The sequence below is a fragment of the Colletotrichum higginsianum genome, chromosome 8, assembly GCF_001672515.1.
Source record: "Colletotrichum higginsianum IMI 349063 chromosome 8, whole genome shotgun sequence".
Classification (NCBI taxonomy): Eukaryota; Fungi; Ascomycota; class Sordariomycetes; order Glomerellales; family Glomerellaceae; genus Colletotrichum; species Colletotrichum higginsianum.
Genome location: NC_030960.1, coordinates 217,396 through 242,931, shown reverse-complemented (window position 1 = coordinate 242,931; position 25,536 = coordinate 217,396). Strand labels below are relative to the sequence as shown.

At 52.7% G+C, this 25,536-nt stretch overlaps 9 protein-coding genes across 9 annotated transcripts; 6 read left to right on the top strand and 3 right to left on the bottom strand.

Moving 5' to 3' along the window:
* Nucleotides 1-233: 233 nt before the first annotated feature.
* CH63R_11090 (Alcohol dehydrogenase GroES-like domain-containing protein) lies at nt 234-1,280 on the top strand (the record flags this gene model as incomplete). The annotated part of the gene is made up of 1 exon (XM_018306064.1): nt 234-1,280. The coding sequence occupies one exon, from the start codon at nt 234-236 to the stop codon at nt 1,278-1,280; it is 1,047 nt and encodes a 348-aa protein (XP_018152905.1).
* A 389-nt stretch (nt 1,281-1,669) lies between these two features.
* CH63R_11089 (Major facilitator superfamily transporter) lies at nt 1,670-3,593 on the bottom strand (the record flags this gene model as incomplete). The annotated part of the gene is made up of 3 exons (XM_018306063.1): nt 1,670-2,680; nt 2,754-3,196; nt 3,254-3,593. 3 exons carry the CDS (start codon nt 3,591-3,593, stop codon nt 1,670-1,672), a joined length of 1,794 nt encoding a protein of 597 aa, XP_018152904.1.
* A 4,714-nt stretch (nt 3,594-8,307) lies between these two features.
* Nucleotides 8,308-8,606, top strand: CH63R_11088 (uncharacterized protein; the record flags this gene model as incomplete). The annotated part of the gene is made up of 2 exons (XM_018306062.1): nt 8,308-8,424; nt 8,472-8,606. The coding sequence occupies 2 exons, from the start codon at nt 8,308-8,310 to the stop codon at nt 8,604-8,606; spliced, it is 252 nt and encodes an 83-aa protein (XP_018152903.1).
* Nucleotides 8,607-9,391: 785 nt separating this feature from the next.
* Nucleotides 9,392-11,154, top strand: CH63R_11087 (Cytochrome P450; the record flags this gene model as incomplete). The annotated part of the gene is made up of 6 exons (XM_018306061.1): nt 9,392-9,717; nt 9,775-9,805; nt 9,866-10,009; nt 10,077-10,206; nt 10,260-10,917; nt 10,977-11,154. The coding sequence occupies 6 exons, from the start codon at nt 9,392-9,394 to the stop codon at nt 11,152-11,154; spliced, it is 1,467 nt and encodes a 488-aa protein (XP_018152902.1).
* A 2,102-nt stretch (nt 11,155-13,256) lies between these two features.
* On the top strand, nt 13,257-14,648 carry CH63R_11086 (FAD dependent oxidoreductase; the record flags this gene model as incomplete). The annotated part of the gene is made up of 1 exon (XM_018306060.1): nt 13,257-14,648. One exon carries the CDS (start codon nt 13,257-13,259, stop codon nt 14,646-14,648), a length of 1,392 nt encoding a protein of 463 aa, XP_018152901.1.
* Nucleotides 14,649-16,335: 1,687 nt separating this feature from the next.
* CH63R_11085 (uncharacterized protein) lies at nt 16,336-17,283 on the top strand (the record flags this gene model as incomplete). The annotated part of the gene is made up of 1 exon (XM_018306059.1): nt 16,336-17,283. One exon carries the CDS (start codon nt 16,336-16,338, stop codon nt 17,281-17,283), a length of 948 nt encoding a protein of 315 aa, XP_018152900.1.
* Nucleotides 17,284-17,435: 152 nt separating this feature from the next.
* On the bottom strand, nt 17,436-18,674 carry CH63R_11084 (TPR domain-containing protein; the record flags this gene model as incomplete). The annotated part of the gene is made up of 1 exon (XM_018306058.1): nt 17,436-18,674. One exon carries the CDS (start codon nt 18,672-18,674, stop codon nt 17,436-17,438), a length of 1,239 nt encoding a protein of 412 aa, XP_018152899.1.
* A 2,365-nt stretch (nt 18,675-21,039) lies between these two features.
* Nucleotides 21,040-21,659, top strand: CH63R_11083 (uncharacterized protein; the record flags this gene model as incomplete). The annotated part of the gene is made up of 3 exons (XM_018306057.1): nt 21,040-21,212; nt 21,279-21,373; nt 21,442-21,659. The coding sequence occupies 3 exons, from the start codon at nt 21,040-21,042 to the stop codon at nt 21,657-21,659; spliced, it is 486 nt and encodes a 161-aa protein (XP_018152898.1).
* Nucleotides 21,660-22,030: 371 nt separating this feature from the next.
* Nucleotides 22,031-24,304, bottom strand: CH63R_11082 (C2 domain-containing protein; the record flags this gene model as incomplete). Its single annotated transcript, XM_018306056.1, has 2 exons — nt 22,031-22,967; nt 23,040-24,304. 2 exons carry the CDS (start codon nt 24,302-24,304, stop codon nt 22,031-22,033), a joined length of 2,202 nt encoding a protein of 733 aa, XP_018152897.1.
* Nucleotides 24,305-25,536: the final 1,232 nt, after the last annotated feature.

The window sequence follows — 25,536 nt, the reverse complement described above, 5'->3', positions numbered from 1 at the left end:
TGGAGCAAAGTCAGGCCTAACGCATGGAAGTGTGTAGAAAAGAGCCGCCAATAAGTATTCGGTAAAGTCCTTGACGTCACTTTCGTACAGAGGCTTGCTTTCAAGATTGATATACATTGATACACCAAGGCTCAGTTCAAACGTAGCAATTCAACTTAATCCAAGTCAATTTGATCCAAGGGCAGCAAGCAACGAACCCTTACAACTCGATTCCTACAACAAAAGAAGCCACAATGAAGGAAGCCATCGTCAACACCGACATCTCCGTCACGGTCAAGGACTCACCCGTCCCCACCCCGGGGCCCGGCGAGCTCCTCGTCAAGGTCATCGTCTCCGGCACAAACCCCAAGGACTGGAAGCTCCCGCACATGCTCCAGGCGGCGTCCAACTCGGGCGACGACGTCGCTGGCACCGTCGAGGCCGTCGGGGCCGAGGTCTACGAGTTCGCCAAGGGCGACCGCGTCGCGGGCTTCCACGTCATGCGCACCGAGCACGGCAGCTTCGCCGAGTACGCCATCGTGCCGGCCTTTTCGACGTTTCACATCCCCCGCGGCATCAGCTACGAGGAGGCGGCGACCGTGCCGCTGGCGGCGTACACTGCCGCCACGGCGCTGTTCCACTCGCTCGAGCTGCCCTCGCCGTGGGACCGCACGAGGGCGCAGAAAACGCCCGTCATCATCTACGGCGTCAGCACGGCCATCGGCGCCTTCGGCGTGAAGCTCGCCAAGAAAGCCGGCCTGCACCCTCTCATCGCCGTGGGCAGCAAGAACAGCGCCTTTGTGACGCCGCTGCTGGAGGAGGACAAGGGGGATGTATTTTTGGACTACACGCAGTTCGACTCCCAGGACAAACTTGCGGAGAAGCTGCGCGAGGTTATCAAGGACACCGGGCTGCCATGCTTCCGCGTCTTTGACACGGTCAGCGAGAAAGGCTCGTTCGAGATGCTCGGCAAGGCCATAGCAGGACCACCCGAGGAGGGCACGGGGTTCAGGCCCAGGGTCACGACGGTACTGCCGGGTAAGGACTTTAGCGCCATCGACAAGAGCGTCGAGGTTGTCGTCACCATGGTTGGACACGTGCACGAAGAAGAGGGAGAGGGCCGGTTGTTTGGACTGGTCTGGGCGAGAGTGTTCGCCGAGGGTTTGCGGACAGGCTGGATGAAGGCTCATCCTTACGAGGTAATCGAGGGTTTGCAGGGCGTAGAACGCGCTCTGAAGGGCTTGCAGAATGGAACCGTCCGGGCGAAGAAGATGGTGATCCGGGTCGCAGAGGGAAATTAATGAAACAGGACAAGAATTGGTTTTGCTTGTAGTTCAAATGCAACAAGACCCCGGACAATTTAAGGTGCTTACAGCATGCATGCAGAGAGGCTGCACGTGGGAAACACGATAGGCGAATCTGACATGTCTTCAATCCTCCTCCACGTTCAACCAGAGGAATGTGCCGAAGGATGAGTGACATGTTCCATGCCAGCAACCACTGCCGCCCCTCCAAGTGTCATTGCCAGGTCACAAGAAATATTACCGAACGCCACACTCAGACAGCTTTTACAATATTCAACACACCCGCCGAGATAGAGCAAAGCTGAAATGACCGCCGTGTAAGCGCATATCCTGATAATGAACAACCCTCCCAAAAGCACGAGCTGAGCCATCCAAGTCCACTCACTCTATGCCATGGTGGCCTGAATAGTCTTGCCCTTGACGCTCTTCCACTCGACAAACACCGCGCCAATGATGGTAGCAGAGGCCGTCACGGCACTAACGAGAAACGTCTGCGTCAGGGCATCGCTGTAGGCTCGTGCAACGGCAGGTAGAAACTCCGCATCAACGGTCTTGCGAATAGCCGTGACGCCAGCAGCTATAACAGAGTGCGGGTCGATGTCGGGAACGTGCTGAACCAGCCTTTCTACCAGCTGGTTGGTGAAGACGGTCTGCCCGATGGCGACGAAGATGGCACCGCCGATTTGCTGCGTAAAGATGATGATGGCCGTTCCCGTAGGCACGTCGACCATGTCGAGCACCACTTGTACGGCGATGAGAGGCTGCTGCATGCCAACTCCTACTCCGGCGCCGGCAATGATTTGGTAGCCAATCCACATCGCGGATGATGTGTCGGGGCTGAAAGTCGAGATGAGGCCATACCCAACGCACATGAGGACAGAGCTGAGCATCATGAACGGGGTGTAGTAGCCCCAGGTTGTGACCGCAGCGCCGGCGACGAGAGAGAATATGAGGTTGCCGACGAGCATAGGCAGGCTCCTGACACCCGATTCCACGGCGGAGACTCCCTGGACGGCTTGGAACCATATTGGGAGGTAGTACACAGACAGAAGAAATGCAGCACCCAGGGTGAAAGAGAAGAATGAAGATGACCAGACAGTGCGCTTCTTGAAGATACGAGGTGGGACTGTTGCGTTTTCTTGGCCGATGTATTGCAGGAACAGAAACCCCAACATGCCAATGGCAAAGACTGCGAACAAGACGAGGATACGAGCCGAGGTCCAAGGGTACGTGACGCCACCCCAATGAAGGGCCAACAGGAGGCAAATGACAGCCGGCATGAAGAGGAGGTTGCCGAGGGGATCTATCTGAACAAGACGCGTACGCCAATCGTGTTGAGGGACGAATCGTTCGGGGTCAGGGAAGAACAGCATGATGACGACGACGGTAGCTGCGCCCTTTGACAAAGTCAGAACGAACAGATGATGTTGATGGTGGAGTCTACAATGGGGTCTTGAAGCCTTGACTTACGATCGGGAGGTTGATGTAGAAGCACCACCGCCACGTCATGCTGTCAGTGAAGAAGCCGCCCAACAGAGGCCCGGCAACGGAAGAGATACCCCACATGCTGCTGACAATGCCCGTGTAGATTGGACGTTTCTCGAGGGGGACGCTGTAGGCAAGAATGATGAGGGCCCCGGAGAATATGCCTGCCGACCCGAGCCCGGCGATGGCACGGCCGAGGATGAGGGTGATGCTGTTCGGCGCGATCCCGCAGATCAAGCTGCCGAGTTCGAAGATGCCGATGGCGATGAGGTAGATCCACTTGATGCTGAAGAAGCTGTAGAGCTTACCACAGAGCAGCTGGAGCGAAGCCGTGGTCAGAAGATAGGCGCTGCCGTACCATCCGACATCTTCCAAGCTGTTGAACTCGTCGGTGATGCGTGGGATGGCAGTCGCTATGATGCAATTATCTGAGAAATGTTGATGAGGGAGCCTACGAAGGTACTGGCAGGGATCGGATTGTTTACCTAGGGCCATCAGGAAGACACTGAAACAAGCCGCAGCTATGATCAATGATAGCTTCATGCCTCCTGGGTAGTTTGTTTTCTCCTCGTCGCTCACTGTTGTGCTTTTCTCCGATTTGATGGGGTGTGTTCGAGCGGGATCGTTGCATAAATCAGAGGCAGATGGGACAGCGTCGATGTGGATGTCCTGGAGTGAAGCGGCGGAACTCGGGATGGTAAGCTCCTTTTCCATTTCATCATAGCTTGATTCGCTCGATGCTAAGGTGGAGGCTCTGGATTCTAGGAATGCGGGAGTCGTCGTTGACGTCAAGAACGGTCCCGAAGCTTTCTGAGCGTCAAACATGTTGATGAAAAGACGGCGACCGATGCTGCAAAAGTCCCTAATGGGCGAGTATTTGATTCCTGGGGCGGACTCGGGAAGGCGGGCTGGAAAGTGACACAACACAGGAGGGGATGCTTGAGAAGAGGGGTCGGGCTTTCGATCTGCTAGTCGGTTCTGGACGGGAGACGGGAAAGAGAGAGAGGGAGTCCAAGGAAGTACTATATATTCCTCTCCTGAAGCCTGTGCTGGGCGTGTTAATGTTAAGTATGAGTGACAGCTTGCTCCTGGAAATGCCCTTGCCGTGGACTCGGGTCATGGGCTCGGAAGCAGACGGCGATGACCATGTTGAGGAAGTTGAGATATTGTTCTTCCCGAGACAATCGCCAGGGCTTTCATGTCACATCGTCACGCCTCTACGAGGGGAATGAAGTGCTCCTACCTATGGCTATTAGACAATCGGTTGACGCCATTCGTCTATTTTGTTGGTGTTGTACCGGGAAAGGTACATTTAAAGGGGCCGAGAAGTTGTCTCACTCGTTTAAGATGCTTCTCCCACGCGCGGAACGGTGTTCTGCCAAAGTCTGAAACTGTGGCAGAACTTCTGAATGTGGGAGGGTGAGACTTTGGTGGCGTCCGAAGCAATACCTGTTGACCAGCAATGGGCGCACCTGAACCGCATTTTAGGAAGCCAATTCGGCGATCATTACCAGGCGTCAACTTGGAAGAAGAGACAAGACGAGGTGCCAAAAGGGCCTGCAGCTCTACTCGGTCACAGAGACGGAGAGGGCGTCCTCGACGTATTCTGGTAAGCCCCAAGCCAGACATTCGCAGGTGGAGTCAAGACGGGAGGGAGCAGAATTGGGAAAGATGAAAGATACATAAGTGGGAGGCATATCAGTGCTGAAGAAACCTACTAGTTCACAGTTTTGATGTGCTCTCCCGATTCATTCTCGTTTTGACTGGCTACAAGTTCTTATCTGCACTAGAAGCAATTGTGTTGATGACCGAGTCAACCTCAGCGCGAAAGTGCTCAAGTCCTTGACTCGCCTCTGCAAGGGACACTGTGGTAGCACAGAGGCAGACAGACTTTCTAACCTCACGCCCTCGGCCCTTGTCACCCGTCAGATCTCTCGTCGTTCCACCAGACTCGGCACGCCAGATTGTCCAACTGTACAGCGGGGATTCCGGCGCTGTGGTCGCTACCGGCGGAACCCTCGCTGTCTTCACGCCGCCCAGACTGCGGCCATTTTGCCCCGTTGAACTTACTCGGGTGTGATTGGGATCCAATTCAGGTCTCATTGTTTGCACTGTACAACAAATCCGTGCAACGATAGCCCAGGCGTTCTAACCTAGCCAGTATCTGATTCACCGAGGACTTCCCCAATAGCCAGCAGAATGCCAACGAGATGATCCGTCCAGAGGGCTCCTGCTCGTCAACCATGTGGATGAACACCCGTTTGCATACTTCTCATTCTAGGTACACAAGTACTTACTGATACGTACGTAATGTGGACAGATACTTGGGCGGGTTGGAAATAGCGGCGGCGGTTTCGTATGCTTGGTAGGCAGTCTCGTAATATCGGGACGGCCTGGTAGTTTCACCACTTTTCACTTTGATTTCTAAGGACGAAACATCAGCTTCTCTTTCCATCGCCCTCGCCGGCGTCGTACACTATCCCTAGCAACAACGTTGACACAGTTTGACGGAAACCTCCGAAAAACAAGCTGTATTGTATATAAACAGTCCGGAGAAGACTGCAAAAACTCCCTAGCCTGTCCTAGGTAGGCAATGTGACATAATTCCTGCAACGCAATATTTGCCCTACCGTAACCATCCCAAGACCCACATACTCTCTATACCCAAAGACTCCTCCGTTCCTTTTCGTCCCAGCTCTCCTGCATGTTGATGTATAGTCACCAAGAAAGAAGAGCTTTCTGTGTCGAATCACAAAACCATCGTGGTTTCATCCTTCGCTTTTGAGGCAGTTGCCCCCGTGATCCTACCTGCAACCTTGGCAGTACCACCAACATTCCAGCTCTCCTACTCGATGAGTAGCCGTTTCTCCTCATCTTGTATCTCGACTTCTGTCTCTTTGGTCTCCACTTCCTTCATCGCCTCCGGACGCTTTTCCAAGCGACGACGTTCCAGTATGCAAACAGTCCACCAGAGGACCACACCGAAACAAGAGATGCCCATCATTGAGTGTATGAGATCGGGGTACCATTTTCCGGGCGTGATCCAAGTGTATATAGTTGTGAGAATTGAGGCCAGGTTGAATCCGCCTATGAAGAAGAGTGCCTTGGCCTGAGCCAAAAAATGGTCGTCCGCCATGCCGTCTTCGGTATTGGCGACTATCCGCATACAATCTGGGAGGTATAGCGTGGTTTCTGCACGTCGCATGCGCTGGACGAGGGACGCTTTGCGCGGAAGAACGATGAGTCTGAAGATGTAATCCACCAACGACAGAGTGATTTCATAAATGACGCTGCGGATGAGATAGCGCACCAACCGCTCCTGCCATGTACTTTGACAAGACCCTGGTGACTTGAAGCTTAGTGAAAACATTCTGTGGCTGTGAAAAGTTTTGGAAAGAGGAGATGCTGCAAAGATGCTTGCTGAATGAGATCAAATCTAAAGCAAAAGAGTTGGCGAGCTTCAGGTTGATTGTGCCATTGGATTTTCAATGTCGATGCAGTCTAGTGGTGATGGATGGATGAATGGATGGATGAATCGTATCAAATGAGTGCCCCAAATACGTTGAAGGATGGATTCCGGAGATGGTTCACCGTGTAGGCTGCACAGTCGACCAATACCCAGACACCTTGCCTGGGTTGGGCGAGAGAAGCTTAATGAACCCCACGGTACCATCATTTCAAACTTTGACAACGTTGGCACAAGAGTCTCGAGACTTTATCCCAACCCGTAGTGGTATCTTGAATGGCCACAGCATGCAATGAGCTGCCATCCCCTGAATCCAATTTCACAGGTACATTTAGTTCAAGGTCTAATAGACAGCCAATCGACAATGCTCCAGGCAAACAGCACCAAACTGTGTGGTGAGTCACCTCATCCTTCCATCTCCTCTTTCATTTGCTACAACTCTTTCGTTCACGTATGGACGTCCAACCGATGACGGCTCATCATCTTCTGTCAAAGACGTTGGCATCCGATCTGACAGACGTCCTTCCCTGCAAGACTGGAAGATAGACTGCACCTCCATGTTTGCGCTGTAACTCGGATAGTGAACAAGGTAACCTCTGTCCCGCCCTTGCAGTATGCCACGAGTCTCTGCGCCGTTTCACCCGTGCTGATTCCATCTCGTCGACGCCACCACGCTTCTGCTGTGAACCGACTCCGTGTCCCTTCTGTTCTGCTCTCTTGACGCCGCTTGCGAGAGTCTTGTTCGCCACTGGCCGGTACACCCTTGGTACCAGCCTGAGAATGTCTCGGGAGTCAAAAAGCCATTGACGTCGCCAAATACTCCAGAACCATCGAACCTCTCTATGGGCTTGCATCTCTTCCTTATCTCGCTCGCTTGCCCCTATTCAGCACTAGCTCTATCTGTCTGTCTGTCACCACCCGACCACAAGCCGTTGAAAGCGTGGAGGAAGAAGCCGCGGTCGTTTCAAACTATGTCCAAATCCTTGATTCGTCAGTCTATTCCAGCGGTCGTACCTGTCAAGACTGCCGGATCCAAGCTGCGTCCAGTGACTGCGGCTGATCTAAGACAGAGAATCGAGCCATTTATCCGAAGGAGAGACGGTTCCAGGACTCGGCTCGGCCGTCGCGGGCAATTGGCTATCGGCGACGACTCAAACAAACCGACGTCGCTTGCCTAGATCGTCCGCGGCATGTCTTCAACTGACGAGCAAACAAAAGACCCGACTTGGTGACGCCTGTTACACCACTGTGTCACTTGTGGAACCCTCGGTCGACTGTTGTAACGTACCGGGGTGGCTGGCATAGCGGCGTTCCGCTCATCATGGTACATACGCGGGGCCTCTTTGGTTCTTCTTCCAGTCCATACTCAGCATCATGCCCGTTGTTGACGCGCGTTGTCGGCCTGCTCTGTTCAGTACCCGCTGCAGACCAAGTCTCCCGGGATCGAGGTTCTGGAACATGGACCCAGAACGTAACTAACTTTTCCGTCTCCACTGCTGCTCTCAGGTGTAACAAATTCTCGCTTGTCCTTGCGTCGGGCTCGGAAAAGAAATGAGAGACGGGGTCGAAACTGCGGGAATGGGCAGCGAGAATACCATCTGTGGGGACTGGATATCAGAAAGTTACGTGAATAGAGAACAGGGACTAAACGGCAGAGGCGAGGTACAGAGATTCAGGGAGGGGAACCACCAGAAAACCTGCCTGTAAAATGGAATGAAAGTTCACAGAAAGGTGGCCACAAGACTGTATTGACTAACGGTAGCAAAGTCCCACTGAATTTGTTGTCGGCGGCAAAGCGATCAAGCGTTGACCACTCTTGGGACCAACAATCTTCCGAATAAAAAGAAATAGTCCAGGTGGAATAGGTTGACAGTGGTCGAGAATTGACTCAGTTTCTGACTTTACCATTTTTGACAAAGTCTGAAGACTACCTGCTATACGTTTACCGATATATTGTCAATTGAGGATGTAGGAACCTAAAATGGAAGTCCATAAATCTCTTGTTTAGTTTCACCGATGGCGTAAACTGTTATTTCACTCTGTTGTTAGTTTCTCGAGAACTTGTGCGTGCGTATGGTGACTACCGCACCCGTTCCCTTGGATCGTTTCCTCTACAACCAGTTGTTGGACAATCTCATCAACGACCTCTACACCACCGTTAACGGTTTCAGTCAGGATAATGTCGATAAGGTCAAGGGAGAATTGCCCCATCAGCAGGCCTTTACATTGCTCAACAGCGCCAAGACCACACCGTCGATGACAATTGGGAGCCGATCGATAAGGTTGTGAAGGCTGTTGACAAGAACCAGTTCCTGGGCATTGTCGCTAATCTTGGCACTACCAAGCGACTGTTTACGGGAAACGACGCGTAATAAATCAATCTATCAACCGAGACAGCCAGAAGCACAATGCTAAAAAGATTGTTTGGCCCAGCTAAAACTGCCCTCGAATCTCTGACCACTGCCAAAACTCAGATCGAACCTTGTTCCAAGCATGTACGGGATAGAAGACGACTGAGAGGTCCGCCATACGGATGGTCAGAGTCGAGGTTTTCGTTCAGACCACTGATTTCAGGATCAACCTCAACCGCATTCTCAGACTATGACAGATATCAATTTTGTCAGAACTCTTACCAACCTGCACAATGTGTAAACCTTTGTCCCGAAACGGCTTGGGGCCCACCAAAGACAGTGGATGCTCCGAAAGACATGTCGCGGTTACGCTTAACATAAGGGGAAAACTCGGCTCGACGACTCTAGATCGATCCATGCAGCCCGGGGAACTCGGCAGACCCCAGACCCGTATCCTCGGGTCTTCTTAACATTAGCGATCATTTGCGGGGCCGACTCTCGGACTGGACTTGGTTCTCGCGCGGATTGAAACGACCACCACCTAGCGTAACTCGCCAATTCTTTACATTAGGAGAACAATTCTTTACTAGATAGACAGGCGGGGTAAATAGCCCATGACTCAAAAGACAACAATCGCAGCGATTCTGATTCGCCCTTCCCTCTTCTTATCGGCCCCGATTTAACCAACCCCGCGGCAAACCTCCACGGGGTATTTAACGTTGATCGATCTCGGTTTTCACCCCTGGTACCATAGTCTTTTCCTTGTCATCTCTTTATTTTGGCAACTGCTATATTTTATTCTGATCATGTTGCTCAATCCACTGGTTGGGGCAGCTGTTTTTGCAGCCCTGGCGCTCTTTTACTTGGCCCGTTGTCTATCATCACCATTGCTGAAAGTACCGGGCCCAGGCCTGTCGAGGTTTACCTCCGTCGTCCTCCGATGGCACGAGTTCGGCGCCAATCGGACGCTCTACATACACTCCCTCCACTTGAAGTATGGACCGGTTGTACGCATTGCCCCAAATGAGGTCTCTTTTACTTCGTATGAGGCTGTGAAAGAGATCTACGGCTCGCTCGGGAGTGGATACGATAAACATCGTTTCTACAACCTGTTCAAAGTATTTCAACGCCGGTAAGTAGCACACGTGGCAATCCTTGTTGAATCATCACTAATGATAGCTTGCATTAGAACCATGTTTTCTACCTTGGAAAAGGGCGAGGTTTGTACTTTGCTTACACCAGCAAATCGGAGACCCTGAAGCTGACATTTTTCAAACTAGCACGCAAAACGCAAGCGACTTATCGCTGACCGCTACGCCAACAGCAACGTTGTTAAGCCCACAGCAATGAGCGGGATTGAGAAGAGAGCTGAGGAGTTTGCAAGGCAATGTGCAGACGCCACAAAGACAAGCGTTGATGTTTATGTGCGTACATATTCATCAAGGTGGTTGTTTTCATCTTAAACTGATCCCCGTTTCTCTTTGATTCTAGGTTAAGCTTCATTCCTATGCCTGTGATTGCATCACGCATCACCTGTTCCATCCCTATGGAACCAACAGCCTCCAAATACCAGAGGACACTAAGATGATGGAACAGGTCACGACAGACGATAGCCTGCGAAGTGAGATGCTTTATCCCCCTTCTTACCGAGACCACACTGCTGACGTTTCCAAGATCGCCTCATTCAGCATCACTATCCCGTATTTTACCAGTACTTTTCCAGACTTCTTGATCTCTTCTTCGACCCACGTACCACACCCCTGGCCAAGAATTTCGTGGTTGGAGCCACTTCGAAGATTGATCCGGCACCGTTCACCCTCCTCAGTCGTCTGCAAGACAAAACCGAGAAAGCCAGCAGCGTCAATCAGCTGGACAACACCGACATTGCTGCCGAATGCATGGATCATATGGTTGCGGGAATCGATACTACTGGTGATTCGCTATGTTTTCTGATGTGGGAACTTTCTCAACCAGCCTCCTTGGAATTCCAAAAGAGACTCCAGGACGAGATCCGGGAACACCCTGACGTTTCGTTTGACAAGCTCTCTTACCTCGACGCGGTGGTTCAAGAGGGTCTGCGTTGTTATCCTGCGATCCCCATGTCATTGCCTCGAGTTGTACCCGACGGCGGCAAGCAGGTAGACGGCTATTTCATCCCAGGAGGAAGCATCGTCAGCAGTCAGGCGTACTCTGTGCATCGCAATAACGAAGCGGTCTTCCCGAGCCCTGATGTCTTCAATCCCGAGCGCTGGATGTCACCGGTCGGAGAGGCCGAGAGAAAACGACACATGTTTGCTTTCTCCCACGGTGGAAGAGGCTGCGTTGGAAAGCAGTGAGTACTTGCAATTTTAGGAGCTGTTAGTGAGACAGAGTGTGCTAATGATGATGCAGCCTGGCACTTGCAGAAATGAAGACCTTGCTCCGCGCCATTTATAGTCGCTATACGACCGTACCCGACCCCTCCATGACCCCCGAAAGCATGAGGTCTCATGAGCAGATCATTTCGGCACGACCATACGGACAAAAGTGTCTGTTGAGATTCATCCCTCTGCAACAAGTGCAACAATAGTCTGTGCGTGGCAATTGAGTCGTTGTTTTCCCAAGTCAACTAGACTGCATTGAAGGATTTATACGTCGGTCCTAGTGGTTAGCAATTTTGGACAACCATCATTGCAGAAGTTTGATCCTCTCCTCTGTTGCAACTCCTGAAGGAAAGCTTAGCAGTAGTTCTTCGGGACATCCGGTGGAATGAATGTCTGTTATAAATCGACTGACCTTGTCCAAGCGAAAGTGATGCCGAGAGAAACTCAACTGCAGAACCACGTCAGTTACGTTATCGAAACGCAAACTTTGGGAATTTATGTATAGTAGAAGCCTGGAAGTTCCCGGTTAATGGGGCAAGAGAATTCAAGTTCGTTTTAGTGCCTAGGTACGTTGACGCTGTCCGAAAATAATTGCAACCTCCGAGCTGCCGAACGGACACAATTTGCACCCCGAGCAGCGTCTTGGCCCCCCCCTAAGGAAGTTGAGTTTGGCTTTTCACTGACAACTCGCTTCTAGATATTGTAGTGATGCTAGCCAGTAAAACAAGATCTATTGGTAGCAGTGAAAGAGGGGCCAACTATCTTCTCCACTGATGTAATGTTCTCAGTCGGACTGCTATTTCATCCCGCCGCCGTGATCCAATTTCAGAGATTGGCATGGCCAGCTAAAACAAAGGTCTTCCAAGGTACACTCAACACTATGGTCTCTCATAAGGTTATGGCTGTTTGCCAACTCTTCAGCCCGTCAATCCCCATCCCCTACTAGCGGCAAATCGTGTGTATATGAACACGAAGCTAGCAGCGCACACTTTCATGTCACTCAAACTATAATCCACATCCATCTCTTGATGATATTCCCTTGACAAACTACCTTTTAGACTCGAGAAAAACTAATTATGATAATTTGCTAACCGGATGGGGAAATTAGTTCTCTTGTTTCGTTGGCCGCTGACTTGCTCTGATAGTTTTTCGAAACCTACATCGCTTGATAGTTGGCGCAACGGGCGCTGTTGTTAAAGACGAGAAAAGTATGGGCGGATGGATCCGGGACTAGAAAACGTTAATATGGCCAACGTGGATGGCAGACAGAGTAGCGAGAGTCTCGGCAAAGCATGACTCGGCGGTCTTCGCTGCAAAATTGGCTGTCGAGCTGTCTCTCAGGTGGGAGCCGCATGGCGTCATCTCGGCCAAGAAGACAAGAATTCTCCGTCGCCGAATGTGATGCCCGGTGACAAAGTCAGAGCTAATACAGAGGGGTTGACCGCCAAGTGCTAGCCGAGAACTGCTTAGTTTGGACGACGCGGGAACGCCGGGCTTATGTGTATTTTGTTAAGGGGAATATGTCGACAGGAAGCCAGCCTTTTGCCGCGGCCGGCCAGACACCAAGAAGTGGTCCAACGAACACGCAGGCGTGGTGCCACGTACAAGCACATGGAGGTTTGTCGATCAGAGTTCAGGCTCATTTCACACAGCCCACCTTCAACGCCGGCCGATAGATTAATTCGCCCTACTGGCTGTTGATTACCGCACCGAATTTTCGTCCATGCGGTAAACTTTAACCACGGTGGACGCAACCTAATCCCTGCATCGTGAGAGATGGTCTTTCCGGACTGCCCGGGCTTTCTCTCGCGTTCCGAGGCTCTTAGGGATGGGGGGAATACCGCGGCCGATGCTACCACCGGAACAGACGACAATTCTGTTGACCATGGATACAATGTACGGTGCTGAAAAGGTCTGATGCGGCGCACATGTAGTTAGTTACGTTGTGTAGGTAAGTAGCTAGCTGGTTGTCAGTGGTTGGCGGCCTCGTCCAAAGAATGTGAAGCTCGCATTTCCCTGTCTTTTGTGGAGCCTGTTCGAATACCAGTTTTGCAGCCGTTCATTAATCAATTTGACTTCATTGCCTATTTGAGTCAAACTCTCTTCACTTATTGGTCTTGGCTCGTCCCCGTTCTCGTTACGCCGGGCTCGGTCGGCACTCTAAGCCTCCCTTGATCCCTATGCAACACGTATATAGATAGGTCTCGTCTGGCGCCACCAAGTTCCGTCCGTACCGGCGGACAGATGCGATCCATCCGTCACTCCTTTAATCCTCTGTCGCTCGTTCACCCCACAACTTCTCGATACCATGCGTTCGCAACTGTTGTCGCTTTGCGCCCTGGGCGCATCGCTAATTAGCGCGACTCCTGTCGACCTCGGCTGCTACGACGAGTCCGCCTTCAAGCCCGAGGACATCATCCATCGCGACGTCCTCATTGTCGGCGGAGGAGCCACCGGAACTTATGCCGCTGTCCGTCTCCGGGACCAGAACAAGACCGTCGCCGTTGTCGAGCGCGCCGAGAGACTCGGCGGTCACGTCAACACCTTCAGAGACCCCGCAACCGGTGCTCCCATCGACTATGGTGTGCAGGCGTACATCCAGAACAATGAGACGACCCAATTCTTTGAGCGCTTCGGGGTCCAGCTGAACACGTCCGCCCTGTCTCCCTTCCCGAGCACAGTCGTCGACTTCAAGACCGGCTTCGTCGTCCCCAATGCCTCGGTCGTCGACCCCAACACCCTTGTCGGCCCTCTGGCGAACTACCTCTTCGCCACCCTTAACTTCGACTTCCTGGCCCAGGGTGCTTACGACATCCCCGAGAATGTCCCCGAGGACCTGCTGCTGCCCTTCGGACAGTTCGTCGAGAAGTACAACCTGACCGAGGTTGTCCAGGTCGTCTGGATCTTCGCCCACGGTGTCGGCAACCTGTTGGAGACGCCCACGCTTTACGTTCTGCAGAATTTCGGCCAGCCCCACCTGCTTGGTCTCTCCGCCGGTTACTTGTATGCCCCTGGCGGTAACCAGCAGGTCTACGACAAGGCCGGGGCTTTCCTTGGAGACGACGTCTTGTACTCCAGCGTCGTGGTCGCCTCTAAGCGTACTGATGAGGGTGTCACCGCCGTCGTTGCTTCCGCCACCGGCCGTAAGCTCATCAAGGCCAACAAGCTTCTCCTCACCATCCCTCCCACTGTTGAGAACCTGGCACCCTTTGACCTTGACGCTTCCGAAACTTCGGTCTTCGAGCAGTGGCAGGATGTGCCCTATTACGTTGGAGTTGTCTCCAAAACTGGTCTGCCCGACCAGACCAACTTCCTCAATGTCGACGTCACTGCCGCCGCTGCCCTTCCCCAGAAGCCTTTTGTTTGGCGCCTGGAGACAGTCGGCGTGCCGGGATACCAGACCGTCAAGGTCATTGGCGAGCCTGACTCGTCCAAGGCCCAGGGCTTGGTTGTCGACGCCGTCCGCAAGGTGGGGGTCTCTGTCGGGGCTTACGCTGGGGGTGCCGACTTCAGCGCTTGGGAGCAGCACAAGAACCTCCAGCTTCACGTGTCACCGGAGGCAGTCAAGGCTGGCTTCTATCGCAACCTTTACGCCCTTCAGGGCAAGAGAAGCACCTACTACACGGGCAACGCTTGGTGCTCCGACTACTCTCCCCTCCTGTGGGCATTCACAGAGACTAGAATCCTTCCCTCTCTTTGAGTAAACCTTCTTCATATACAGTAATCTATTAATACACATCTCAGCTATAAAGCTGTCGATTGTTATCTGATTAAAAATTTTGCTTCCATGATTGCAATTATGTGGTTTCTGATATCGTCGGGTATTGTCCGTGTTAGCAGAACACAACACTACGATAGTCGTAACAGGCGATTAACAATTCAGAGCTTCTACGGCTAGATGTCCTAGTCCTGTGGGCGCAAAGGACTTCTCTGTTGCCAGAACCCGTGGTCGGCCGAGAAGGCGCTCTTAAGCGCAGAGTCTCTTAACCATTGAACAGATGGGTCAGCTCCAGGTCGGCCTTTCAAGAGGTTCTATTGGTATTGCATAAGAAGACCCCTCTTAAACCCAGGCGATATAAGTCACACATACCTAAAGATGCAAAGAATCCCTGCTAGAGACTTGGAAGTTGCCGTAACCTTGATCGCTGGAGTTCCGTGACCCACACACCGACTATCTCCCGCGGAGCCTGTTCTGATTATTTCGGAATTATGTATTGATATTCTAGGCAGACTGCTTGAGTCAGTCGACAACCCCATCAAAGAGGGTCTCCAAAGTCTCCGAAAGTCTCCACGTGTCAGCGAAGAAGACTCGGCTGTTTGACTGACTGCTGCGTTGATTAGAACACGGGATAGCCATTAGCTTATGTCGGCACTGTCGATAGCAAAACGATCAACATGTACTCTTGGGATTTTCCAAGTACCACCCACTCAACGGCAACGTCGTCGGAGACCACCGCAACGACTGGGAGAACATCGTTGTCCAGATCGACGAGCCGAATGAGGCCACTCTCAAGTTCATTACCGATGCCGCATCTAGTCACAGCGGGTACAGCTAAGCCAAAGGCGCCCCTCTCAAGGAGGGCAACAGTTCCAAGGTGGAATATTTCACTCCATTCCCTACAAACCACGAGCTCTGGTTTACTCAGACCACGGGCAAGACCTACGCCGTCTCTGACTGGGATGTTCTGCCCGCCGCTGCCAAGACTTGTGTGTCTCATTTTTGTTGGACAACCGGGTGGTGCTTGTACCACTGGATATGCTTGTTTGGGCTTCATTTATTAAACGTGTAGAACAAAATAGAGAAGATTTGTTGCCTGTACCAATAAAAATGTCTGTTTGTGCTTCATTTGTTAAACGTGTAGAACAAAATGGTGAAGTCGTCTTGTGTGAACTTGCGTGCCGGATAACGGTTCATGCGTGGGTGGGCGATACATTGCAACATTGGCATTCTTCAGATCTTGATATACCCCAGTGTACCTATCAGGGTCATGATGCTACCTGGATGCAAGGTTGGTTAATAGGGTGGTTATGGGCTTGGAAGCCTCCATGATACTGAGTTTCTGAAGAAACCTTATGATGTGTTCAGTGTTGGGCATAACACTTATACTGTGTTTTTTTTACCGTGTTTTTCTTCATATTGTGTACCTGTGCGACCTTAAGAGGGACCGCCCTGGCAACGTACCTAGTAGAACAAAATGGAGATAGTTTGGTACCTGGACCAATGGAAATATTCGTTTGGGCCTCTTGTGTAGAATGCATGTAACACAACGGAGAATGGCTGGTGGTACCTGGAGAGTGCGTCCTTGATCTGGCAGTGCTGGAATAACCGCATCAGCGAAGAACGACCCGACTATGTTGTCCAGGCTGCTCGTCATTACATCAGAGCCATGGCAGAGAAGCAGGACGCCATCGACGGCGATGATGATTGGCATACGGCACTTCGCGGCATGGGAATCTCCGACGACATGCGACAACGAATCATGAACCCCGAGTTCACCGACATTCGTCTGACCGGAAGCGCATCGTACTGGGCACTTGACATCCTTCAGGAAGCTTTCGATTTTCTTTCAGTCCTTAGCGATCGTATCGACAAGAAGTATAAGTCAGACAACATCAATTGCTCCAACACCCCTGATGAAAGCGATCAGCCTCGGCCGGCGATTCTTGGCGGACGTCGGGCGCGTACAGGCACATCCTCAGCCAGCAACGATACTCCCACTCCTTCTTCATTGCCCCCCAAGCACATCGACGGACGTACGATGCTTTTCAAAGGCGGATCTGAGTCACGTCTCTCTGAAGCTATTGATGAGAATCGTGGTCTCTTGATTGGTAAACTTTACTCTACGGCCCCGACGGACTTCCATCCTTCCAGCAACGAGCTCGTCTACCTCACCAAACACCACGATGTCGCTCTTCTCTACGCTAGGTACAAGGCCGAATGCCTTCCACCTGTCAAGGCAGCTGTTCTCCACATCGCGATTCCCAACCAGCTCATTGGCGACGGCAGAGAGATCTATGGTGATCATTGGCGAGACCTTATCTGGAACTCCCGCAATAAGAAACTTCATGCACGCGGCATCAGACTACCCGGCCATCTCAATCAATACCTTGGCGTCGACGTTTTGGTTAGCAACCTTTGCTCGGACTCCACGGAAAAGATTACAAGGAGAATGGAGGACAAATCGGAGCTCACGGTCTCCAAGCTTCCAAACGGCGAGAAGGCGTCGCAGCACGTCATCCAAACTCTTTCTCGACAAACGGAGATCGCGAACCAAACGGTCGGATACGTGTGGATTTCCCCCTACACTCCTGGAAGCGGTTCTGGAAGCAAGTAAGGAAAAGACTGTTATAATATTCGCGGGGTTTCAGTCATGGTGGGGATGGATAGGAGATGAAGACAGAAGTTCAGCAATATGAAATGAGCGTTATTGCACACATGCAGAGGAACACAGAGTCCGTAGTTACCAGCAGAAACGAACCTAAGCGGTCAAACAGTATTCATTCCACCTTCTTCCTTACACCTCTTGCACTGACACTCGAAGCCCCAGTTTCTTCTCAGCGTCAACATCCTCGCCTCCCTCGACAACTTCCTCTCCTCTCCACCCAAGTAAGTGATGCATAATTCCCCGCCCTTCTCGACATTATTTGCAGCCCTGAACTCCCACGCCCTGCCCACTCTCTTCTTCTCGACGTTTGGGCCGCAGGAATGGTTGAAGTAGCTGGCTGCGGGCCAGCAACCGAACCCGAAGAGCTCGGATCCTTCATCTTCCAAAGAACGGATGCCGAACGCGTTGTGGCTATCGCGCGAGGAGAGGAGGAAGAGTGACTCGGGCGTGGTGAAGGGGAGCAGGGGCAGAGGAAGAATCGCGAGCAGCTGCAGATAGGTGCGAGTGAAGGCTTCCAGGTCGCCGGCGCTGGAGTAAGGCGTCGAATCCACTGCGAGTGAGAGCAAGTGCTCCCATTTCTGGGGGTTCTCGTACTGAGCGATGATACCGCCAACACAATATCCCATAATGTCGGCCTGAACGGGTTGTTGAAGTGCTTTCTGTACGGCTTTGCGGTGCTGCTTGGTGATCAGTCCGCCCGTGTTGCCCTTCACTGTCAGGGTCTGCGGTTCGTCTCCGTTCCGGGCATCGTCCATCAGCTCCACCATTCTGAGCGTTCGGATCAGCGCTGCCTGTGCCTTAGTACCGTCCCATGCTTGCGCAATCTCATTTTCGTTGGGTCGTGCCAGGTTAATATCAACCAGTTCGTCGTCTCGTTTACTCTTCTTGCTGACCAGTTTCTTGACTTCGGCCCAGGCCTGGATACCTACCTCGCCAGCCTCTTGCCGCCAGACTTTCTGGCATTCACTCGAGCAGAAGGCGAAACCGACTGTTTGGTCTTGTATGCTCAAATCTCTGCCGTAGTTGTATCCGAAGCACTGTCCGCAGACTTCACGCCTGTACTCCCGAAGGAGAGATGAGATGGTGAGATCGTCTGAGCGCCACAGCAGAGTGCTCGCGTCAATGTCTCTGGTGGCGAAGACGGCGCGTCCGGCCGTAGGAGTATCACGGATCTCAAAGTACACGGAGGTAGCAGCGCCTAGGGGCAGGGAATTTGTTCGGTCATCGGAGATTGACGACAGAGACGTAACGGACGAGGCTGAGGCTGAGGATGGTCTGGAAGCACTCGATACTGGATAGTCCGTCAGTATTGTTGAAGCGTCGCTCTCGGTAGGGTCCATTGTGAGTGAATTCAGATTAGTCGTGAATCAAATTCGTGAGTCAAATATTCTTTGTCGATGTCCAGTTTTTCGCAATGCGTTGAGATTCAGAATTGGCTGTCGCTTCAAATTAGGTTGTTTGAAGACTGATGCTTCTTGGAGTACTCACTGACAGTGCAAGTATCAGGATACCGAGTCAAAGTCTGCGGTCAGCTTCGTATATCACAATTGATACTGCTAGAACTGAGGTATCCAATGAATTTCATGCTGGGGACTTGGGACTCTCTGATGTGCGGTGTGTAAAAATTTGGTTGAGCAAAGGGAGGGAAATTGTGAGGTAGGTGGCAGAATGCCTTTAAATAAATATTGTGGGCGCGGCCAGATGGTCTAGCCTAGACCCTTGTGTCCCGTAGACGACTCTGGACTAGTGCGCGGCGATAAATTAACAACGAAAATTCTTCCAATTTAACAAGATTCATTTGGAGGAACATGGATATTCGAGTACCAGAACATGGGAGATGGCCGTCAGAGAAGGGGGAAATCCACATTCAAGGTCTGGTCTTTTTCTTCCCACATCATTAGAGCAGCACCACCAGAGTCAACCAACAGTGGTCTTGGCATACATTTCGTGGTTTAATTCACAACAGCCTAGACTAGCAAAACACCCTTTGTGTCTCTTTCAGGAAATGTAGCCTGAGTGTGAATGATTTTTTGGGGCTTGGGTGTTTTTCATTTTGGGGGGTTCTTTTTTCTTTTTTCTCCTTCTTGTACATGTTGTACGACACTAACAGACTAAATAGTGTCTTAACAACATAAGATGGCACTATCAATGGTGGTCACAAGAACCCTAAGTCAATGGAAGAAAACTTCTTGCTTTTAGCTTCGAGGCAAATCATAGATTTTTCTTTCATGTCGATAACCCTCTAGCAAAGGTGCATCCCACCCGCCCGGTAGAAAATGTCTTTCTTGTGATGGCACTTGGACCGGCCACTATATCCGTACGGGGCCTTATTCATCGGGTTAGCGCGAATCCCACAAATGTTGCGGGAACAATGATCTTCAGGGTCCTGGCGAAATTATCCAAATGTACGATTGGGTACTGCAGCCCTCGCAGTGAGCTGCTCACAAATTCCGGCGTCAAACATTATTTCCAACTCTAAGCACGAGGTGTCGGTGCACCATTCCCTTCGAGTCTCTTGCCACTGCAGGTTTTCAATAAGATAACATAGAGCTGTATTGCATGCTGGACGCGCAATACATCTTGAAGTGAGCAAAGAGTTGATTGGCAAGGCTTTTGGTCGGCATTGGGAATGGAAACTTTCGTGTTCGAAAAATTGCCGACGTCAAGGATGTTAATGCATGGTGGACGTCGCTACAAGAGTCTCTGACTCCCTCATCACTTTATGTCGAATTGGCCAAGTACTTTCGACCGCCATTTCGTTTATCCAACCGTCTTGATGCTGCCATCCTATGGGCTTACGCATGCAGTGCGTGACACATACCTAACCAAATAGGCTGAAATGTGCTTGGTTATAGTCTGAGACCCATCCGATATCACACGTCAGTGACCAAGAATCTATAGACCATGTTCCCAGCAAGACGCGGGTAAATCATAGCCTTAGTAACATGGTGCGATTGTAAAACAGCATGCAGATGGTGTCTCTAACAGGGTGTCTTCATGCCATGAAGCCCGAAAAGAAACTGTGTTCGACTCGGCCACGAACATGAGAAACTCAACGGCGACTACCACCACCACGGACCAGCTCATTGCCTAAACCCACGTAACGCCAAGCCAGAACCGTTCATCACGGGTTTGATTTCTTGCAGGAGTCACATTCACATGAGGGGCTGGCATGATAATACGACTACAAGGGAAAATGTTCTAGTGGACTCTTCCCAGGTACTTCGAGCTAAACATAACGAGAGGTCAGTTCAGAACTCGTGGTAGAACACGGCAGATGACCTGCGCTTGAAGAAGACCCGTTTAGATCCGTCTTGGCACACGGACCCAATATCGAGCTCTTCTCCGAATCAGTATTGGAATTCTGCCAGTTATCCTTACTGGTCCTTTCTCCTCACTGGTACGACGAGTTACGTCTTATGGGTTGAGGATGAATCAGGAAATAGCCTAAACCCCCAACATTCGGTAGTTATGGCTGCACTCCCGTGCGGCGGTTAACAACTTGACCCACGTAGGCTAAAGCAACTTGCTTGAGGGGAGTCAAGGTTAGGCTGAGCGTGTAAGATGATTCAAATCAGTCCAAGGACGGGCTCAAATGGATATATAAACACTTGTGATGGAACCATTGAGGCGGAAGTCTCACCAAACTCGACACAGTGACCACCGGTTCTATTTACCAGTCAGAGAACAGAACGCCCGCAAATCATGAAGACCCTCATCATCGCAGCTGCCGCTTCCGGTGCCCTGGCCTCCCTCAACTGCACGGCCACCGCCGAGGTCAAGACCTACTGCTGCCCGGACATTAAGTCCGAGGTCGTCAAGACTGGTCCAGCCGGCGCCCTCGTCATGTTGGGTTGCGCCGCTGACAATACCAACAAGTAAGTCCCGGCTCTTGGAGAAACTTCATGTGGAATGTGTGTGCTGTTGCTGACCAAATACCAAAGGAACTGGTACTGGAACTACAACGGCCTGTACACGGCCTACTCGACGCAGTTCAAGGAGTGCTACCTCAACAGCATGCCTTTCAATGATCTCAAGGGTGAGCATGAGATCTCGAGGTTCCTACATATTCATTCGGAGTCCCCATTGATGATTCATCTTCGTCAGTCCTCCCCAACTGCAAGGACGACACGTACGTCCTGGACCTCACCCGTGGCAAGTCCGGGCCCCTCGACAAGTGCAACCCGAACTGCGTCTCGCAGAACAAATTCCCTGCCAACACCTACTTCGGCGACCGGCAGAAGGAGACCAACATGGCGGCCGATTTCCCGCGACCCAAGCCCAACCCTGGCTGGCCGTGGGGTCGCCGAGAGCGCTGGGTCTAAGGTCCTCGCCTTAGATCCGAGATTCGCATTTGGGATGGAACAGTTACGCCACTTTGACATTTATGGGAGACGGTCTCGCGTGTCGGGGATTATTCCTCAAGCCAGTCTTTACATCTCTTGCAGTTTTTTAGTGAGCAAATATATTATGGTCGATCCTACCGCCTTTCCTGCGCTTTGGATTCAACAGCAGTACCACAGCTTCCAACGGGATATCAACGTAAAATGCAAAAAAGCCCGTGCCTCCAGAAAACAGTTCAAATATGCAAGAGGTATCAACATACGCAGAGGTGAAGAAGTAGAAAAGAAAAAGGAGAACAAGGAGAGGGGAAATGGCAGAAAAGGGGGGGAGGTGAAGCCAGCCATGGCAGTAACTAGTGTGCCGTCGAACTCTCGCCTCCCCCCGTGGTGTGTGCATGTGCATGTCCGTGATGACCCGGCTTCAGCATCTTCTTCAGGGCGCTCGGGTCCTCGAGCACGTCCAGCGCTTTCTGCGTAGTACTCTTCACCGGTGGACCGTCCTCGCCGGCCTCGTCCATGTGTTGCAGAGCGCTCTCAGTCGAGCTCAGCGAGCTCGAGCTGGGGCTGCGGGCGAGCACCATGTTGACCATGCGGCCCTCCTTCTTCTTGGCTTCGACCTGCTCCTTCTTGAGCTTCTGGAGCTCCTCGTCCTCGCAGTGCATGGTGACGACGCCCAGCCCGGGGAAGTTGGCCTGCAGGAACCCCTTCAACTTGGGGAGAATGGACTTGTCGGGCCGATAAGTGCCGGAGTCGTTGTCGATGAAGAGCTGGTAATAGGAGGGGTTGTGCGGCGGGTGGCCGTTCGGGGGGCCGCCGGAGAGCTCGTCGGTCGGGTGGGTTCTCTGGTCCGGTTCCGGGTCGTCCGAGGCGTCAGGCTTCTCGAGGCGGCGGACGAAGAACTCGCCCGAGCATGCGATGTAGGTCTCGACGTCGCTGTGCATGGTGTGCTTGCTCAGCATGTCGATGCTGAACTCTTTGCCGGTCTCGGTGAAGCGGAAGACGCCGTCGAGGGTGAGCACGTAAGTGAAAATGCGGCCCCCCTCGTCAAAGTGCACCAGCTTGAGGAACTGTAGAGCGGCTTCTTCCGAGCGGGCCTTGAAGACGCCGTACTGGGTCGAGCTGTCAAAGTTATAGACTCTGCTGTGCTGCTTGTGCAGCGCCTTGTTGAGGATCCTGCCTCTCAAGCCGCTCTTGGCGAACATCAGGCCGATCATTGGGCGGAACTCGACATATCGATGGTACAGCTCGGGGGGCACCGGGCCTGACAGCTGCATCTCGTTGGATTGAAAACTACGCGGGAGTTGTTGTTGTTAATAGTGAAGCATCCCGCGGCCCTGCTCAAAGCGGTGCATTTTGACTCACTCATATTTTTGTGTCTTCTTGCCGTCCTTCTCCTTATCCTGGGGTTCGTCAAACAGGTCCGAACGGGCGTCGGCCTCCTCGTCCCGGTTGACCTTGATTCCAGTGAGACGTCCGATCATGGGGCTGAAGTGCTTGAAGTACGAGGTAGGCCCGATGGTGCACATCTGGGCATACGGCGGGTCCGACTTGCCCAAGACCTCCATGCTGATCCACAACCTCGGCGACATGTCGGTGCGCGGGTCAAAATGGCTCGTGATGGCCTTGACGAAGTAGGCCCGTTTGCTGCCCATGCGTTTCTTGGCCACGAACTCGTGGCCTGGCTGCGGGAAGCCTTCCCAGTCCTCGCCGACGTAGGGGACTTTGACGGTGACGTTGCCGAGGCGGTCGTCATGGTCGGGCCAGTCCTCGTCGTACAGCCGGCACTTGAGGATGAAGCCGGCCGCCGGGATGTTGGCCACAACCCACTCATCGTTCCACACGGGTTCCGTCGTGCGCCTTTTAGTCTCGGTGCGGTGTACGAGATCGGGGTCCTCCTTGTGCCGCTTCGGCACGGCCGCCCTGAGAGTGACATGAATGAAGGGGTCGGATGACCTCGTTCCGATGTCGGCGGCGGGGAGGTTGCTTGCCCTGTGGAAAATGAACCTCACAGTGTAGCCCGGAGGCGCGTCGGGCAGTGGCGTTGTGTCGAAGCCGCCCGAGGGCTTCGTCTTGTCCTTGACCTTTTCCTTACCCTCGGCATACAAGCCCTTGAGATCGCTAGAATGGTGGTGCGGCTTCTGGTCGGGTGGCTTGTGACCGTTAGCTTCCGGGTTCTGAACGCCCTCGATCTTGTTCTCGAGAGCTCCCTCTTTGACCTGCGGCACGTCATCCCCGTTGGTTGATGGCCCACCATTTGATCTTGATGAAGATGATGATGATGATGGGACGGCGCCATCGGCGACCTGGTTCCTGGCAATAGCGCCATCGGAGGGCGGGTTACCGTTTGGGGCTGAGCCATTTACCGTGTGGCCGCTGGTTTCCGGCACATCCGAAGTACCGTTGGTGAGGTGGCCGTTGATTGACGGATTGCCAGTCCCGTTCACAGCATGGCCGTTAGCGCTTCCGCCCGTGTCGGCAGTCGTCGTCGGCAACGGCGACGGAACGGCAGTGGGTTGCGTCGGAGGCGCCGTCGTCGTGGGGAGGGCGGCGAGTGAGACTGGGTCCAACGGGCCGCCATCTGGGGATTGTGGGTGCCCGTTGGGTCCTTGTTGACCAGCGGTTGACATCTCCGCGGAGGAGAATGCTGCGACGCCGACAGGAATATCTTTCTTGGGTACACAAAAGTCGTAGCGTCGGATGCCAGCGAGTGACTGGCCAGAGAGGCGTATAACGAACCCCGGTCACTTTGGGTGGATTGGCGAGATCTGAGATTAAGAGAGGCGGCGGACAGGCGACGGGGGACAGCCAGACAGATAGTGAGAGATAGAGAGATAGATAGAGCAGGGCAGATAGCGGCAGATTCTTTCAGGACCAACCCAATCCCTGCAGCATGTCGTGGCCGTTGCCAAGACGGGGCTTGCCAGACGCAGAATGGACTCTTGTCCGTCGATCACTTTCGGAGGGGCACCTTGCCAGCCACCTTGGCCTTGCTGGGCTGAGCCGGGTCCAATAATGTCTGCGGCGGAAGGATCACAAGAGAGTCTTGGCACTTGGTCCGTGGTGGAAAGAAGCTTTTGTTTGGCGAGCGAATTGCTTGGGTGTTGGCCGGTTTGTTTGGTGAGAGAGGCCGGTTGGTTGTACTTTGTGGCGTATGTCTACGAGAACCGATTAACGGGATTGAGGTTGATGTTTGTGGGTAAGGCAGCAGCAAGCTGAGAAATGGTGGGCTGATAGATGCTGGGAGAGAGGAGGAAGTGGCAGAGAAGGAAAAATGCCTGGAGAGAGCGGGAGGGAGAGAGACGGAGAGATTGAAATGGGAGGTAACCGAACGAAGAACGGACGAGGGGCTTGGAGGGGGTGGCTTGGGGAGTCGGAGAGTTGAAGAGTACAGGACGATGAGAGGAGAAGAGGAGAGAGGGGGGTCCGGGATCATCACAGGCTCACACTCTCACAGGCACTGCCAGGCTTGAAAAAGAAGGGGCCCTGCAGAGAAAAAAGCTCGACACTCCGATCAACAAAGCGTCGCAAGCAATCACAAGCCGTAGCCACTAATACACTAGCACCTGACGTCATGTCCCTGGCAAAAACCTTCGGTCCAGCAGCCCAGCAACCCTGATCTGGCCCAAAATGCGCCGGCTACTGTGTGCCGAATAGTCAGGGTTGGCTTGTCAGCTCGTACCAGTTCCAGCCAATGCCAACTTCGTACAAGCTTCGTGAGAGAGACACCGTCCGATCTAGGCTTCTCGCTTCGCCGAAGCTTGCCGGTTATATCCGGCAGCCTGTTGTTGTTTCACCATCATGAGCCTTTCCAGCTCTGCTGCAGGTAATCGTAAGTAGGCATGCGAAAACGACCCTCGGT